Source organism: Oryza brachyantha, chromosome 3 (assembly GCF_000231095.2).
Source record: "Oryza brachyantha chromosome 3, ObraRS2, whole genome shotgun sequence".
Lineage (NCBI taxonomy): Eukaryota > Viridiplantae > Streptophyta > Magnoliopsida > Poales > Poaceae > Oryza > Oryza brachyantha.
Window position 1 is genome coordinate 3,345,494 of NC_023165.2, and position 17,696 is coordinate 3,363,189.

The 17,696-nt window shown below is 41.2% G+C and overlaps 2 protein-coding genes across 3 annotated transcripts; one reads left to right on the forward strand and one right to left on the reverse strand.

Annotated features, from left to right (window-relative positions):
• Positions 1 to 1,071: 1,071 nt before the first annotated feature.
• On the reverse strand, positions 1,072 to 6,392 carry LOC102701433 (glutathione S-transferase T3-like). 2 transcript variants are annotated; one of them, XR_001549821.2, is made up of 6 exons: positions 5,942 to 6,392; positions 4,654 to 4,825; positions 3,805 to 4,561; positions 1,962 to 2,063; positions 1,836 to 1,879; positions 1,072 to 1,377 (listed from the first exon to the last, which is right to left on the reverse strand). XR_001549821.2 is itself a non-coding variant. In XM_015835050.2 (5 exons), the coding sequence occupies exons 1-3, from the start codon at positions 6,172 to 6,174 to the stop codon at positions 3,806 to 3,808; spliced, it is 1,161 nt and encodes a 386-aa protein (XP_015690536.1). In that variant the 5' UTR covers positions 6,175 to 6,392; the 3' UTR covers positions 1,158 to 1,377; positions 1,836 to 1,879; position 3,805. The 2 variants fall into 2 exon arrangements, 1 of the variants encoding a protein (XP_015690536.1); XM_015835050.2 differs by lacking the exon at positions 1,962 to 2,063 and having other exon boundaries at positions 1,158 to 1,377.
• Positions 6,393 to 9,442: 3,050 nt separating this feature from the next.
• On the forward strand, positions 9,443 to 13,749 carry LOC102701713 (omega-amidase, chloroplastic). The gene is made up of 10 exons (XM_006651027.3): positions 9,443 to 9,681; positions 9,787 to 9,903; positions 10,680 to 10,904; positions 11,424 to 11,517; positions 11,911 to 11,985; positions 12,332 to 12,410; positions 12,664 to 12,679; positions 12,784 to 12,864; positions 13,219 to 13,301; positions 13,382 to 13,749. Exons 1-10 carry the CDS (start codon positions 9,487 to 9,489, stop codon positions 13,458 to 13,460), a joined length of 1,044 nt encoding a protein of 347 aa, XP_006651090.3. The 5' UTR covers positions 9,443 to 9,486; the 3' UTR covers positions 13,461 to 13,749.
• The last annotated feature ends 3,947 nt before the right edge of the window (positions 13,750 to 17,696 follow it).

Sequence of the window (17,696 nt, forward strand, 5' to 3'; positions counted from 1 at the left end):
GACTCTGCCCCCGCTCGCAGCCGTAGGATCGGGTGCTCTGTCCTTACTGTTCTCTCGTGTGCTTGCAATCAGATGGACGAGTGTACTCCGGTCTCAAATACTACTAGCTAAGGCCTTGTTTAGTTACTAAATTTTTTTTCCAAAAACATCACATCGAATTTTTGAATATTAAATATAGATGAACAAAAAACTAATTGCACAGTTATAGAAGAAATCTTGAGATGAATCTTTTGAGCCTAATTAGTCTATGATTAGCCATAAGTACTAAAGTAATCAACATATGTTAATGATAGATTAATTAGGCTCAAAAGATTCGTCTCGCGGTTTACAGACTAGCCGTGAAATTTGTTTTTTCATTTGTGTCCGAAAACCCCTTCCAATATTCGGTCAAATATTTGATGTGACACTTTTTCTAAAATTTTTCTCGATCTAAACACCCCCTAAAGCTGCTTTTGAAACCGACCAAGGAGAAACATTTTTTTTCTCATTTTCCGTGCGCACGCTTCTCAAGCTGTTAAACGGTGTATTTTTTGAAAAAAAGTTTTATATGAAATTTGTTTAAAAAATCAGATTAATTTATTTTTTAAGTTTGCAAAGCTATACTCAATTAATCATATATTAATGGATTTCTTCGTTTTACGTGCGCTGAAGATTACTTCGAACGCGTCCTAAGTTTAGCGAGTGGTTTTACTCTCGTGTAGGCAAACTGTATACGTGGAAGTGAGAGAGATGGGAATGGGTGGTTTCACGGTTCTCAGAGCAAGTTCAATAGTATAGCCAGCTGCTGGCTATAGCTCATTTTATAGCCAATGCTAAAGCTAACTACTCATACAATAGGTTGACTGTTAGCAGGCTACATCTAATAAATAAAATAATTAATTATAAGTAGCACATATGAGTGTGTAGGATTAAGGGTGAAGTGTATCATTGTAGCCATTTTGTTGTGACATTAACATTTGTATGCTACAAAGTAGTCACGAAATATAACAAAGTTCACACACTTCAGACCACATCAACCAAAGTTTGTGTTATGAGATGAACAGTAGTAGTTCTCCATAGTATTAAAAAAAATACAAGGCACCACAGATAATTGAAATACAATAGCAACCAAGTAAATTAATGCATAATGTCATCTCAGGTCTAAACAGAAGGACATAGTAGTGCAAGATTAAATAACCGACAAGGTAATAGAGGATAAAGCAAAACGTACTTAATGGTTCACAAATCCAAAAGTCACACAAACAATGTGACATTAAGCAAAATACATAAATATGATTTTCAATAGATGAGATAACGATTTCTTCATCATTCGTGTACGTACGACCCATGATTGAACCATTGCATCATACGACCATTGCCTGAAATATCATCATCTTGCTGAAAAAAAAAGACAGATATATCATACGACACGTTCATCGTGTGCTTAATAAATGAGAAACTATTAATCATCTTTTCCATGCAACCACAATAAAATAAGTAACTACTGTATTCTTTTTCCGTAGTACAGGATAGGATAAATGTGATGAAGGAGATATTAATTGAGTGTGACTTCAATGCAAGTTTATACTAATGGTGATGAAGGAGATATAAATATAAACAAGTTACTGCAGTGCGAGTTCTTTCAAAGAAATAGTACAGAGATAATTAATTGAGAGACCCATGACCATTATGTGATAGTATATCTAAATACATAAACAAGTTCATTCAGTATGAGTTCCACATGTAAGAGCATTAAGAGAATGATATGCTACTGCCTCCTAAATAAGAAGAGAGAATCACTTAACTATGGTGGCAAATAGTCTAGACTAGGAGTAAATTTAGTTCATACAAGTTACCTGTAAGAAGTGCAACACCATGAATTCCACAGCAGAACATGTTCCTGAAATGCATTAGACAAGGGTTAATTGACAAATCTATATATGATTAAAAAAAGAAGGAAAAACCACATGCTTATTCCCTACCATGTTTATGTTTACTGTCTATTTCCAAACCGATTCCAAATATGCTCAATTAAATCTTTTTTCAGCTGAGTATGGATTGAACGAGCACGAATAGCAAATCTCCTATGTAGCACATCAGAAAAACATGGGTTATCACCACTAGTTACTTTAGGAGGCAAAACTATTGATGTCCTAGAGATTCTATTAAGGTCAATGTCACATATCACATCCTCTCTCTCGTCTTCAACAATCATATTATGGAGAATCACACAAGCTAGCATTATTTTTCCAACACTCTTCCGTTTCCACTTCTTCGCTGGACGGCATACAATGTTGAAACGGGCTTGCAATACCCCAAAAGCCCGCTCCACATCTTTCCTTGCCCCTTTTTGACGTTCAGCGAACAATTTATGCTTCTCTAGTTGTGGAAGTGATATCGTCTTCATGAAGCTGGCCCATTCAGGGTATATACCATCAGCAAGGTAGTAGCCATTGGTGTACTCATTCCCATTAACAGAAAAATGAACACGAGGAGCCTCCCCTCTTACTTGTTCAAGGAATAAGGGGGACTGATTTAACACATTTATGTCGTTGTTAGAACCAGCGACACCAAAGAAAGCATGCCAAATCCAAAGATCATATGACGCAACCGCTTCAAGGATAATTGTTGGGACTTTGTAGTCACCACGAGTGAATTGGCCCCTCCAAGCTCTCGGACAACTCTCCCACCTCCAATGCATGCAATCAATACTTCCTAACATACCCGGAAAGCCACGAGACTCATTAACTTGCAGTATATGATCGATATCCTCACTTGTGGGTCGTCGCAAGTATTGCCCACCGAAGACCTCAACTACCCCTCGTGCAAAAGTGTCCAAACACTCTAAAGAAGTGCTTTTCCCAATTAGCAAGTATTCATCTAAAGCATCAGCAAGAGTGCCATATGCTAACATACGGATTGCTGCTGTGCACTTCTGAAGTGGAGAAAGTCCTGTGCGACCAGAACAATCTTCTCTTTGAGTAAAGTATGGAGACCACTGACCTAAGGCTTCCACAATACGTAAAATGAGATGCTTTCGCATGCGAAATCGTGTGCGAAACATTCTCTCAGGGTAGAGTGGTTGATTTGCAAAGTAATCAGCCACTAGACGTCGGTGACCTTCTTCATGATCCCTTGCAATGGTCTTCCTTGTTCCACTTTGGCGGTTGAGTAACCCAGCTACAAACTTGGCCTTAATCTTCTCTACAATTCGGGTAGCAAATGAGTCTAGGACATTTTGATCAGAAATGTACTTGTCAAGAAATTTGGATGGATCCAGGTCGTTTGAGTAGGAGGATGAGTTTGAGGAGGAATCTGACATGGTGGTTCTTAAAAAAAAGGATGAAATGGTTTGAGAGTTCTAGAATGGGAGAGTCAATATATAGATGGAGGTTGCCAGGTTGTAGTACTCTGCATGCTAATTTCAGCATAAGAGACAACTAGCAATAAATATTGGAGTTGACTACAGTATAGTTCAGAACAAGTACATAATTTTGGACTGATTACATGATTTTCAGAGTGGCAGCAATTAATATGCAGTCAGTTTGGTTATCTGGACAAAGGTCACGTTTAAATGCAAACAACTAGTGTATGCTGATTTCAGCATAAGAGACAGCTAGCAATGAATATTGGAGTTCACTGCATTATAATTTAGAACAAGTGCAGAATTTTGGACTGATTACATGATTTTCAGAGTAGCAACAATTAATATGCAGTCAGCTTGTTAATATGGACTAAGTTCCATGGATTTTTAGGCTGATTACATGCTTTTTGAAGACATCAAATTAATTTCATCTCACTACATTTTGGAAAAGAGATTCATACCTCACTGCTTTTTGTTGAATATCTCTTCTCTCATGCATTTCAGCATCTGTACAAACTCAGACCTCACATCGTCAGGCATCTTAGTTGTGTCTTTGTTCATCAAGTCTCGATAAGTTTCAATCATAGCTGTTTGGCGACCAAGCTTCTTAGTTGCAAGGTTGTCACTAGAAACACGTTTTTGGGTCTCCAACACTTCACTCTGCCCTTCCTTGGCTGCTGCATGTGCATCCATAAATTTACGGATGTCATCTTCTAGCTCAGCTGTATAAACTTCGATCTTGCTCTTTCCTTTGCCACTACGTTGTGCCTTAGCTGCCTTTGATCCCATTGGTCGTGGGATATCTTCTTCATCATCAAGGGGGATAACATCATTGTAATCTGCCTTCCTTTTGTTTGACATGTCAAGCTGCTCTAAATATGCATGCCACTTTGGTTGTTTTTTTAGTTCATTCCAACAGTGCATAAACAAGAATGGACCATCCTTGAAGTCATTCTCATATATCTTGTGTGCCTTATTCATCAGATCTTCAGTAGACTCCCCACTAGCATATAATGAATTAGCCTCCTTCCAAGAGCAACAAAAATTCCCGACCTTCTTCCTAATTTTACCAAAATGGTCCTTAATATGCTTCACTAGTCTAGCTCGGTTTATTGGTGTAGTGCTATTGTAAGCTGCAGCAACATCACCCCAATATTTATCGTTCTTCTTGAAATTTGATTCTATAGGATCATTTGAGTTGTTCAACCAAGCACTGATCTACAGTTTTAGAAAAAAGAAATTTATTGCTTCTAGTAATGCAAGTGGCATGTATGCCACTAACAAATAAATAGCTGACATAAGCCACTTACCAATCTCACGTCTTCATCCTTCATCCAAGACAAGCGTTTCTCAGTCCTAGAAACATCTCCATTGTCAACATTGATGGGTTGTGATAGACTCCCCTCGGCTACATGATGTACATTGTTTGATGGGGTATTGATAAAATTAACGAAACCGCCGGGCGGACGAGATTCAACCCCCCTGTATAGAACACATGAAGATGCAAATGTTGATCAAGTTGTGTCTGAATAATATAATATTTTGACAATACAATGGCAAGTCATTTTGTAAATGGTGTTCTATACACTGTTAAAAAAACATGCACTCATCCAGCATAGAGGGATAACAAATATGCTTGTACTACATTGCTATGTACAAGGTATAGCGAAAGTTCACTGTATTATAGTTGTTTTTTAACTCAAAAGACAACTATAATATTTTGTTTGGGACCTATTCAAGTTAATTTGGTGCTCACACAGCCATGCTCAATGGTGGAGGCTATAAGTGTTCCATAGCTTGGGCAAGACTAACTAACAAATAAAACTGCCACAGTATTTACATATGTTCAATTTTTTTTATAAAGCCATATAAATTAATATTGCAATAGTCTTTTAATAAAAACATGGTCCAAAATGCATGTAAAAAATGACGGGTGAAAGAAAGGATGATACAACAACCAGCAGTCAATTAATAGGAAGCTTAATTTTACAGTGCTGCACCTAGACTGTGCACTAACATGCCTGAAAGCTTAATTTGACAATTCTGCACCTATACTGATACACCCTTTGTGTATACAGGCAACTTTATTTTTCAAATATGGTGATGAACCTTGATTGGTTAGGCTAAATTCATACATCTATTATATATATATATCAACTATGTATTACATTATGCCTGTAACTCTAGCAACAATAATTCAGTCTAAGTAATGAACAAACTGGTATTAGAATTGTTCTGAACATTGTGTGCTTAAATTTGGACTTATGGGATTGCATTTGTTTATATGCAAGAAATGGGATCAAATTGTTTCATGTTTTTTTTGTTATCCCACCGAAACTTATAGCCTGTGATCACAAATGCAAACAATATCTGTGAAATTTCAGTGCAATAACCACAATCAAATTGTTTCAGATTTTAGACAAAAATGGATATCAAATCTTATTAGCCTAAATAGAATTCAGTGCATGCTTTCTAACTTTTTTCACTGAAACATCACTTAAATAAGTAAATCACTACATGTCCTTTTTTATATATAGCACTAAAAGGAGTAATCAACATGGCTAGTTCACAACTAAGAAAAACAATTGACAAAGGTACCATTCTTCAAGGTCACTGTGCACATCAATCTTGCCGGCCGTGGGAGGAGGGAAAGCAGGAGAGCCAGACATGGCGTGTGATTGTGGAGAAGCAAGCCAAGGTGTTGGCGGCGGTGGAAACCAGAGACCATATGGATACGGCGCTACTTGTGGCGTAGGAACTACGAGAGGATCTGTAGAGCTCGCAATGGCCTGAGGAGGCGGCGCCACCTTCCTCTTCGAGCGGATGGACATGTTGTTGGAGCTGGAGGTGGGGAACTAGGGATTTAGGCAGATCTCTCTCGCGTGTGCGGAGGGGGGATTATACAAGATGGGTGTGTAGTGTTGCTGTGGTCGAGGTGGCCATTGATTCGACGGCCGGCGGATGAGGGAGAAAATATGGAGAGATTTGAGATCTGTCATATAGGTATGCAATTTCGCGAGCGCGGGAGGAAGAGGAGAAGCGCGGGAGCCATGCGGGAGAGAAGAAGAGCGGGAGCCGTGCTAGACGCAGAGAGAAGCGCAGGAGCTCGTTGCGGCATTGGTGGTGGCGTTTAAGAGGAAGGCCGAAGGCCGAAGGGGATCGGGAGGGGAGGGGATCGGGAGGGGAAGGCTGGAAAGGATAGCGTCGATCCGGTGTGGTTGCGTGGGCCCTGCAATTACCTTTTTTAATCACCGCAGCCGACTACAAGCGGGCGACTGCGGCAAAAAAAATTCCTATTGCCCAGCTACAAATTAGTCGGTGGATGTCTTCTCTCTCCTCTTCTCTCTCTCCTCCACATAGGAATAAGATGATGTGGCATAGTTTTGTAGCCCGCTGAGTCACCTTATTGTACCTGCTCTTATGCAGTGGATGAGCAGCCTCGTCAGAGAACGCAGTGCGCGTTGGGGGAAGCGTTGCCTGGTCTCCGCCGCCCCAAGCTCTTCTAGCCGCCTCCATCGGCCGCCGCCGACTCCGTGGCCTGGATCTGGAGGTAAAAGAGTGGACAGAGAGAGGGTGTAGTGGACGAGGGAGGGGAGAGGAGAGAAGTTTAAAAGTTATAGTGTGGGGTCCATTCAAGGACACATGTATTGTGAAAGAAGCGATCTTGAGGCTGCATAATTCTAAATGGTCATCCAAACCACTTGCTCAAGCCGGTCTTAGTATCACATCAAAGTGTCCAGACTACACAGACAGCCAATATGAAAATAACTTACGTTCAATTATTTTTCTTTGGATAGTTGGCACACAGGTATATAGTTGATGCTTTCACCCCCATCTTTCTATTTTTCATATAAATATAAGCTAAATTTTAAAGTTTCAACGTTAAATTTGAAGTTGATTTATAGGAGGTTTTTATCTTAATTTATATTCTAGCATTGACTTTTAAATTGCTAAGAATGCTAAGAACACATATATAAAAGTTTCATTCATAACTACTTTTTTATTTATAAAATATAAAGTTAGGATTTTTTCCAAAAAAAAAACCAAAGAATCACTTTTTTCTCTCTAACAACTCCCAGGTCCCAGGACAGATCGAAGTTGCATTAGGTCTTGTTTAGATTGCAAAAAATTTTAAAAAAACATCACATCAGATTTTTGGACACGTATTTGAATTATTAAACGTAGTCTAATTACAAAACAAATTTCAGATTCCGCCTGGAAACCGTGAGACGAATCTTTTGAGTCTAATTAATCCATCATTAGCATATATTGGTTACTGTAGTACTTATGGCTAATCACATCCTAATTAGGCTCAAAAGGTTCGTCTCACGATTTTCTCCATGACTGTGTAATTAGTTTTAATGTTCATATATATTTTAATACATCATTTAGACATCTAAAAATTCGATGTGATGTTTTTAGAAAAAGTTTTTAAAACTAAACAGGGCTTTATAAACAAGGTGTTGCACCATGAAAGAAATGTTCAGATGACTTTAAAAGGTTCCTCAGACTGTCAGACAGTTGAGCATGCAGGCGGCATCAGGGAACTATCTGATGGTTTGACAAGAGGGGTGGTCTAAAAAGGTAAAAAACGAACCAAAGTGCGTATAGGAGGAGGCAAAAACATGACGGAGATCAAGTCAGCAATCAGCATTGGTATCCAGCTTGGACGTGATGTTGAACCTTCGTTACTCGGGTGCCATCGTCTTGGAGCCAAGGGCAAGAGCAACGACGTACGGGGAGCAAACCGGATTGACGCGTATCGCTGCCCCGGCATTATTACAGGCTAGGCTCCGTGCTGATCGTGTCAATAGCCCCAAACGCTATCACACATTCATATCACCTTTAAATTATAGGATTATAGGAGTGATTGTTTAGTTTTTTTATGATATCAAAAGGTATATTTGTAAATAAATAAATAAATTATGAATAAAAATTTTACATACGTATTTTCAGCGATCTAAAAACAGTACTGAATAATAAGATTATATGAAAAAACCTCAAATATCAACTTTAAATTTATTGGTAAAAATTCAAATTTTGACTGGTACTAAGTAAATGAGAAAATAGGAGTGATATTTCACGGTGCACTTTTTGTGCTTTCGTACTGGTCATGATGTTTGGCCATCACTAGTTAACTACGCGTGTTTGGCTTGACGGATATCGGGCCATCCGATCCAACTAACCGAGTAATTAATCATCTTGCTTTGTTCGCGTCGCATGACGTACCGTCCTGAGCTCGTCACAAGTCAGACGCTGTCACGCTAAGACCCGTGAATCCGTGATCAAGTCATTTCTGGGGGTTACTCCTCAACTAAACACGTCGTAATTGCACGGTTCAAGTGCTTGAGATTGCTGAACAACTATGTGTGCCTTGTCCACACGGAAGTTGACTTGAGGTAAATAACAGTGGTGTTTGCTTCATGTGAAAATTTCCCTGCTTTTGGTGTGTGAAATGAACCAAAACTTCCGCTGTGACTCTGACGTCTGGCGTGAGAGATCATTCGCTGAATACGTTTTTCAAAAACGTGATACATCAACATGATGTCAAAACAAAAGGCAGGTCGCGTGTTACCACATGAACATGAGCACTGTCTGAAACAATAGAGATCAGTGCTTGCTTGAAAGCCTCGCCACAGGGCGTTCTTTTGTGCCGAACGGCTCGATAGCTGAATGATTTGTGAAAACTACGTGGTATTCAAGTATACAAATGAAAGAATGAAATATCAAAAAATTAAAAAAAATGAAATGAGAATATTATTTACCAAATTCATATATACAAGCTTTGCAAAAAAAAACCATATAGCTTGGAAAGCATGTGGATTCATTCATCCATGGGTGGCAATGCCAAGATTTTATGGCTGCCAAAAATGTTTGCAATAAATAGCCCAGTATACCTGGGCCCGCTTTCTTTTTGCACTGATCAGCCCATATCAAGCATGCAGCCCAGAAACCATGATCCACCGGCCCATCCAAGTCCCAGTCTTCAGCACAGGCCCATGCACAACCCCATCCGGCCCATTCACTGACAGTGGGCCCTCCTGAAGCCCAAGACTCCTTCGTCCCCAACCACCCGTCACTCCCGGTCGCCGTCAATCCTCCATGCTTTCATCCACGCCGCCTTCCTCGGCGAGCTTCCTCCAATGAGAGCCACAGCCGCAGCCGCAGCCTTCTCACTCCTCACCTGCTCCCGTCTCCAGAGCTCCAGCCCGACCCGGCTCCCCTTTGCCTCGCTCCGCCGCGTTCGGTTCGCCGCGATGGCCACGGCCGCCTCCTTCCGCCCGGAGGCCGCGCGCTCGCCTCCCGCCGTCCAGCCCCCGCCGCCGCCGCTCTCCAAGGTCGCGCGCGCTTTTCCCTCGGTCCGAGTGGGACTCCCGTGATTCTGAGGCTGGATCGTAGGGTGTTTTGACGATCTGAGTTGGGGTTTGTTCTGTGGGCTGCAGTTCAAGGTGGCGTTGTGCCAGCTCTCGGTCACGGCGGACAAGGCTCGCAACATCGCGCGAGCGCGCGAGGCCATCGAGGCTGCTGCGGCGGACGGCGCCAAGCTCGTGCTTCTCCCGGTGAGTGCTCTGCTCAATTGCTCATAACGAACTTTTGTTGTATCTGCTCGTCCAATTTAGCTTTGGCTGCGGAGAAGTGTGGATCATTGAGAGTGATGGAGTTATAGTCTTGCTAGGGTTCGCGTAGGACCACACGATCTTAGGGTGGTTACGTACATTGGACCGTGACTAGCACTAGCACTGTTATGCACAGTGGCAGAAGACACAATTAGGACCTGAGGCGATCGGGATATTGCTTCCACGTTCTGACGTCCATGTTTGACTCTATCGAGCAAATCTCACTTCACATGTTAGAACTGTAGCAGTGCCTCCTGGATTGCGTTCGCACATGATTTCACCAGATGGAATATTTTTTGCTGTTGCCTGATCAGGTATCTCCTAGCTTGGACAATTTGGTCTTGCCCTTATGGGTGGACTATAAGTTTCCAAGATAAATGCACCATAAGCTGATCGCAAAGTCCTTGAAACTGAATCATAAAACTAGAACCAAACACATTGTCAGAGCAAGTACAGCGTAAATTGTAGTGTGCATACATATAGTATAACATTTTGTTATCACTTTTTTTTTCTGAAAAATTTCACTCTTGAACATAATATATTTTTATGATACCTGTATTACATGATTCAACATGTATACACTTGTTCAAATATGTGATTTGAGTCGATAATTTAGTCCATCTTTTATGACTTAGCAAGGTCATGTTTAGAAATGTTAACTGCACTTATGCTCTTTGATTGGCTTTCATCTGTTGTAGTTCTTGTCTTTATTCTCTTAGGAGATATGGAACGGTCCATATTCAAATGACAGCTTTCCAGAATATGCTGAAGACATCGAAGCCGGTGGTGACGCAGCTCCTTCATTTTCAATGATGTCAGAGGTTGCTCGCAGCTTGCAAATTACTCTTGTTGGTGGATCCATATCAGAACGTTCTGGTAACAAATTGTACAATACATGCTGTGTCTTTGGTTCAGATGGCAAGCTTAAGGGCAAACATAGGAAGGTACTGATAGAACTCCATTTTCATATATTCATATAGAGCAATTGATATGGTTTATCCATGATGTACAAATATTTCTTACTATTGTTGTGTCCTGATTCTTGTGAGCTACTACTTCATTATCATTTACATATAATTAAAGCATAGATAGAAAGTGTTATTTTAACGTCAAAATCAAAATCGTTACCATTTCATATGTTTAGGCCAGATTCAAGTGTATGAGTTCAGTTAGAGAAGATAGTGCTATTCGACTGTAAGAAAACAAATCCATTTTTTGAATTGGACCAAATAATGAAACCAACTTGCATACCTAATCATGATTATCTCGATCATGCAAAACCCAGGTGTTAATATGACGCTCTTCCGATCATTATAACATGGTGCTTTTAAAATATATGCAGATTGATCACTTCATCTTATTTGTCACATTCTGATTTACTTCATTCTGCTCTATTTGTGGCATCCTGTTTCTCTTGCTCTGCATAGTGTGCATGCTATAATAATGACATTACATGAATGCAGATCCATCTTTTCGACATTGACATTCCTGGAAAGATTACATTCAAGGAATCGAAGACTCTTACAGCTGGGCTGGATCTTACTGTTGTAGACACAGGTTTGTTTTATTAGTCTGAGCAATGAAGCATACTAGGATTAAGATGGTTCCTGAACCATAGGGTGCCAGGGTGCCTCCGTGTATCTGCAAATTTCGGTTTGGATCATCTTAGTCGATTTAAAGTTGTAGCTTTAAATGTTGTCTTCCAGTGCTGCTTGGTTTTAAGAATCTCTTTCTGATGTGCTGTTTAAGCTTTTGCTTCTGATTGTTCACCTGTTGATGTAGTGAAGCATATTTTGTTACACATATTTCTCATGCCTTTGAAATGCTATTGTTTAAACTTTTATTGTCATGTTACTTGTAATTAGCCAGTTATATTTGTTTTGTTTTCTCAGTACACTTTACACTACTATTATTTCGTTTATGCTCTTATACATTGTTCATTGTTTTCAGATGTAGGCCGGATTGGTATAGGTATTTGTTATGACATTCGTTTCCAGGAGTTGGCAATGTTGTATGCTGCAAGAGGTCAAAAATTCCCGTTCCTTTTCTGTACAGTTTCCATGAGGGATTCATTTATCTGTTATTATTTTGTTAGTGTTGTCATCTCTTTTTTTTAAAAAAAAAATGGTTTTGTACCTGCAAGATGTATAGCATTTCACTGTATTAGTATCATGGCAACTACTGAACTATTGTATGGTGTAACGGATACATAGCCAGGTCTCTAAAACTTCTACAATATAATTGATTATGTTATGCTTTCGTAGTTACAATTGGCATCCGAGAATGCATGAAACAAAGAGCCTACTGGTTCTGTTCATGTGAAAAATGATGCAACTGACAAAATATACTAAACCTCCTCTGTTCATTGCAGGTGCTCATTTGTTGTGCTATCCCGGTGCATTTAACATGACTACAGGGCCATTGCACTGGGAGTTGCTGCAAAGGGCAAGGTATTGCATTTCTAAATCATTTGCACCTAAAATATTATGGAATGTAACGAATAAATATGAACTTAAGATACAAAATAAGAAAATGTGCATTGGATTGGTCATGAACTTCTAAAATAAACTCAAATGTATGACTCAAGCTCTTAGCCGTTTTTCTCTGTAACAACAAGCATGAGTAGTAACTTTCTTAGTTGTTTCATCTTTCTTCATTCCTATTTTCGCATCTGTACTTATAATAGTATCATCTCCTTCCCAGGGCTGCAGACAACCAGGTATTTGGCACGCTGCTGTGTTGGATCTTATTGTTTTACAGAAGCTCATTATTCATGTTGCCAATCTAGTGGTTTCAAATAGTAACCGACCATTTTGTTACCAGCTGTTTGTGGCAACCTGTGCACCAGCTCGAGACACCAATGCAGGTTATATTGCTTGGGGGCATTCCACTCTTGTTGGACCTGTAAGTTGATATGAGATTTTAAGATGCAATAACTTCTGTAACTTGTAGTCCTGCCTGACCTCCATGCTCCAGACTTAAAGTTCAGCTCTAACCCAAGGAATTATTTATTGTACTGTTGTAGAAATAGAGGTGGGCACAGATTGACCTGTGGGTAATCTTTGGCCGGTTTTAGTTCAACTAAATGAACTAAGTTTCATTTTTGATATCCATGTAATGTGGCCTTTTGCCTATCCCTATATAGAAATGCTTGTAATTTGGCCTTTTGCCGCTTGATTTTATGTGTTTAATCTGAAAATGTTCACACCAGCAAAAGGTATGGTCATCTCACACGAAACTTCTGAATTTTATTGCTAGTTTGGGGAGGTGATTGCTACTGCTGAGCATGAGGAGAGAACAATAATGGCAGAAATTGATTATTCATTGATTGATCAGAGGAGGTAAGCAGAGTGAATATTTTGCCTTTCCATATCACTGCGTTTTCTTCTTGCTTTGACATCATGACCAAAATATTCTGCAGGCAATTTCTTCCTCTGCAATATCAACGCCGTGGAGATCTCTATCAGTTGGTAGATGTCCAGAGATCCGGCTCTGAGTAGCCAGCCTGGATGCATTGCGCTACTAGGCGTGATCCGTGAAGGTATTATTCGTCCGTGAGATGCATGTGCCCACCCTTATCAGCAACAGTAACAGTTTACCCAGTAGCATGGACTTGTACTACCTTCACCTGGCCGTGGCTGCCGAAGTAATTCAAACATTACTATGGCAAGAATAAAATTCGAAAAGAAAATACAACTTGCATTGTAATATACTACGGGCGTAAAGCCAACTACTGCCCCTTTTTTTCTTCGTCTGAAGAGATACTGCCCTCTATTGCGTGCTCTAAAATTTTCTTTGTTCTGCTGCCATGGTTCATATGGAGAGAGAGATAGAGTGACAGCACGCTGTTCACTCGTTCTGTAGTAGAACTCATACAGTATTTGTTCTTCTAATCTGTTTTCAGCTTGCACACAAGGCTACTACGCAGCCAAAAACAAGAAGGTATAGTGCCTTCCTTCCTGTTATTTCTGGGGCATGTCATCAGTAACTACACTCCATAAATGAGTACTATCCTGGGCAGTGCAACCTGCGAACTGTGAGAACCATAAATGACGGGGCAGGTGCCCTGGTCTGGCCACGACGCTGCAGCCTCAACTGGCACGACACAGCAGGAGGATCAGGGCTTCTGGAGAGGCAGCACTGGTCATGCTCATGCAGGTGGTAGAAACAAGCAGAGCTCACGAGCCCAGAGCCAGCCTATCTTCTGCCATGAGCTGTGAGCCCATTTACTCCATTGAGGCGGGTTCGATGTTCAAATCAGTTATCTTCAAATGGCTGCTTGCTTGTATAGTACTAGTAGGAATACATTAGTGCTATCACATTAGTAGAATACATCAGTAAAGTAAGGTTATTCACATTGTAGTATATGGCGTGTAGTCTCGCGTCCACGTCGGAGAGTCCCTTCCATGTTGGACAGCCATCCCTTGGCGAGGTCATAGGTGTGCTCTCTTCTGTGTTGGGAGGTCGTGCTCTGCTCTAGTGTGCGGAGCTCGGAGCTGCAATGACAGATCCACTAGAATTGAAGAAAGACGGAAGGGAAGAGCAAGAAGCCGTGCATTTTGATGATCAACGGCACACAATCGTTGCTACAGTAATTCTATCAATAGTAAAATGTGCTACATTGTTTTGAACAGTAAGCACATTTTGTTTGTCCGATCTTCATCTAAGGTTGATAGCACCAACTGCATAAGCTGCAATCACAAGGTAGTAACTGCAGCTAATCTGAATCCACCAAGAATTGAGAAGTGGGAAGGAACAGTCACAGATAAAGCAGGAGGGTGGAGGGCTGCGGCTAGGAGAGATCTACCGGAAAGACCGGTTAGAAAGAGGAAGACAATGACGGTGACGATGAGCAGCCCCACCGAGCTCTTCTCTCATCCTTAATAGCCCACTCTGCTCCACCAATCCACCGCCTCGATTTGTGCCTCTAGCAACGAGCTCGCCAGTCCACCGCCTCGATAGACATAACCATCACTTATGAGTATGAGTAGGGGGCACAAGAGAGAGTAGGATTGGCTGAGAGGGAAGGGGTGCATAAATTATACTTGGGTGTTTAGATGCAATTGTTGAATTACTATGTAAACTAAAAATGGAAGGATCAAAATATAAGTGTCATGACCTAATGGGCAATACTGAGAGCACTCCTGAAATCACTTTGCGGATAGAGAGTGTGGTCTCAGTCTATGTGCCACAAACACTCTCTCCTATAATATCACTCGTACCAATGCCGAAAGTGATAAAATCTGTTTTTTAAAAAGTACAATATACACCATGGCCAATCTTCACAAGGTAGCATGGCAGATTTTCAAGACATCATCAATGCATTAACCATTAAGAGACAGGACACGATGAGGGACCAAACCAATAAAGTGTTGACTCTATTCTAAAATATAAGTATTTTTATGTTGTTTAGCAGATATTAAATTTAAGAAGGAAAAAATATGACGGAACATATGAGTGTAAATGTATGTAGGGATAAAATATGAATGATTTTGAGTGGAAAATGATTGATATGATATTACTGTGAATATATTATGGAACAATATTTAAACTGTAGAGATGCTTAGAGCATTTAGAAGAGAATGATCAAATGACTCTATATACAAAAATCTAGCAATTATATTAATGAAATAATCTACAAAAGATTACTTATATGGCTTTAAATAACATATGAATAGCTAAACGTGCCTCCTCAATAGCCAAATCTGACCAATCTCCCGGCAATTGAGCCGAATGACTATTCAGGTGTCCCATAGGGATAGTTAAAGAAATGCAGAGATTATATATAGGGAGTGAATATATAGAGTATGTTAGAGGTGTTGAGTTTCTAAAATTTGGACAGTGGTCACTACCAACTAGGCTAAAGAGTCTGCTAGAGTATATATTAATTGAAAAATATAATCTTTTCACATGAATATCTGAATTGATATTTGAAGAGTCAGAATTTAGTGATGCTCTTGTAGCTACTCTTATATTTTAAACAGAGCGGGCAATATATAAACCCTCTAATCCACGAATAATTATGCCATCAAGCTGGCTGGTCTGAACCGCTGGTGTTTACTCGCTCCATCTTCGGCCTTCTCCATCCATCAATGAAGGCTCAAACATTCATTCCTCCCTCGTGAATACTCTCACAATCAATAACACGATCCTGCGGAAGAAGGGCAAAGAAAAGCCAAATCCCCCGCAGATCTCACGCAGCACCCGTTGAGTTGCCCACATTACTGCCAGTGCCAGGCTGCCAGCCAGCCGGCTTTCTCTCTGCCACAGCGCCACCCTCCCTGCTCCCGGCGATGAGGCAGCGTATCTTCCGCCGAATGCCATTTGCTGCCCATTCTCTTACACTTGGGCGAGCTACGTCTACGTGCAAGTACACGTACGTACGGCGCACAATGTTTCCGAATCGTTGGATCGGCACGTCGTCGTACGTGTCGGCAAGAACATGGCATGCACCAACAAAAGAAAAATCGTGATCCAGGGCCCCTCTCCGCATGCAGCGTTGCTGTGTTTATCACGTACGAAGTATACTAGTACTATAGCTGCTGTTCTGACGTCGCCCAATATTGTCAGAAACTTCGGCTGGGCGGTATTAGTGGCGACCACCACAGCAGCACGAGCAAGAGAAGAACGTGTCAGCGGATGCTGCGATGGTAGTGTCAAGTGTGTGTGCGTTCGCGGGGGATTGCGGTGGATTTTTGGCGCGGCGCTGCACGCGCGCGCTGTGGCAGCGGGGTGCTCGCCTCGCCCGCGCCTCCTTTTTCTCCTCGCCCCGTCGCACCTTCCAAGAAGAATAAAAGGCAGGCGAATCGAACCGGATCCGATCCGATCGGGGGGCCGATCCCCACCACGAGCCAGAACCCGACTCGCGCGTGCGTGCGTGCGCGCAGCCCCGGCTTTCGATCAAAGCGAAAAAAGGCTGCCTGCCGCTCGCGCGCGGAGGCGGAGGGAGGGGAGATGCCGGCTTCCGCCTAGTCCTGCTAATGTTTGCATGAAAATGGATTAAATGAGTTGGTTTTAATTTAAATTGTCTTTGGTTGGGTGCAAATGAATTGTTATTTCAAATAGATTGGATTTGGTTGGGTTATAGAGAAAGATGGATTGGTATGGACTGGGTTTGGTTAGGTGATTTTAGGTTTTAAATGGATTTAACCCATGAAGGACAAATGAATCATTTAATTGGGTAGCTAATGGATAAGAGAATAGACATACGTGGGACCCACATGTAGAAATTGATCAAAATTTGCACAAAGTTGCTCTTAAACATAATAAATCATCCCACCAAATTTCAGTCAAATTTGATAAATTTTTATAGTGTGAACGCGAGTTTTAAAATTTTAGGTCCGAGTTTATACATACCAAAGAGGTGCATCCATTCTACTAGAGTGGGTTGGATTCATTTTTAACTAAATGGTTTGATGCGGGTTGGTCTAAAAATAAAGTTGAATTGATTTGGATTGGATTCTAATAAAAAACAATTAGTATGGGTTGGTTTAGTAGAAGGCAAAGAGATGAATTAGAGTGGATTTAGATTGGATCGAAATTCATTGGCAGGCCTACTTCCGCCTCACGCCGTCGGGTGGTCAGGTCACGCCTTGGCTGTTTTTTCTTTTGCCGACGGTTGATCGGCCGGCGCCACGGGATCGGTGTCCGGCCCCCGTGCCGTCGGTCCCTCCCTCCCTCCCTTTGATCGTCCTCGTCCATGGGACCATGTGGGACCTAACTGATGGTCTTTTGCC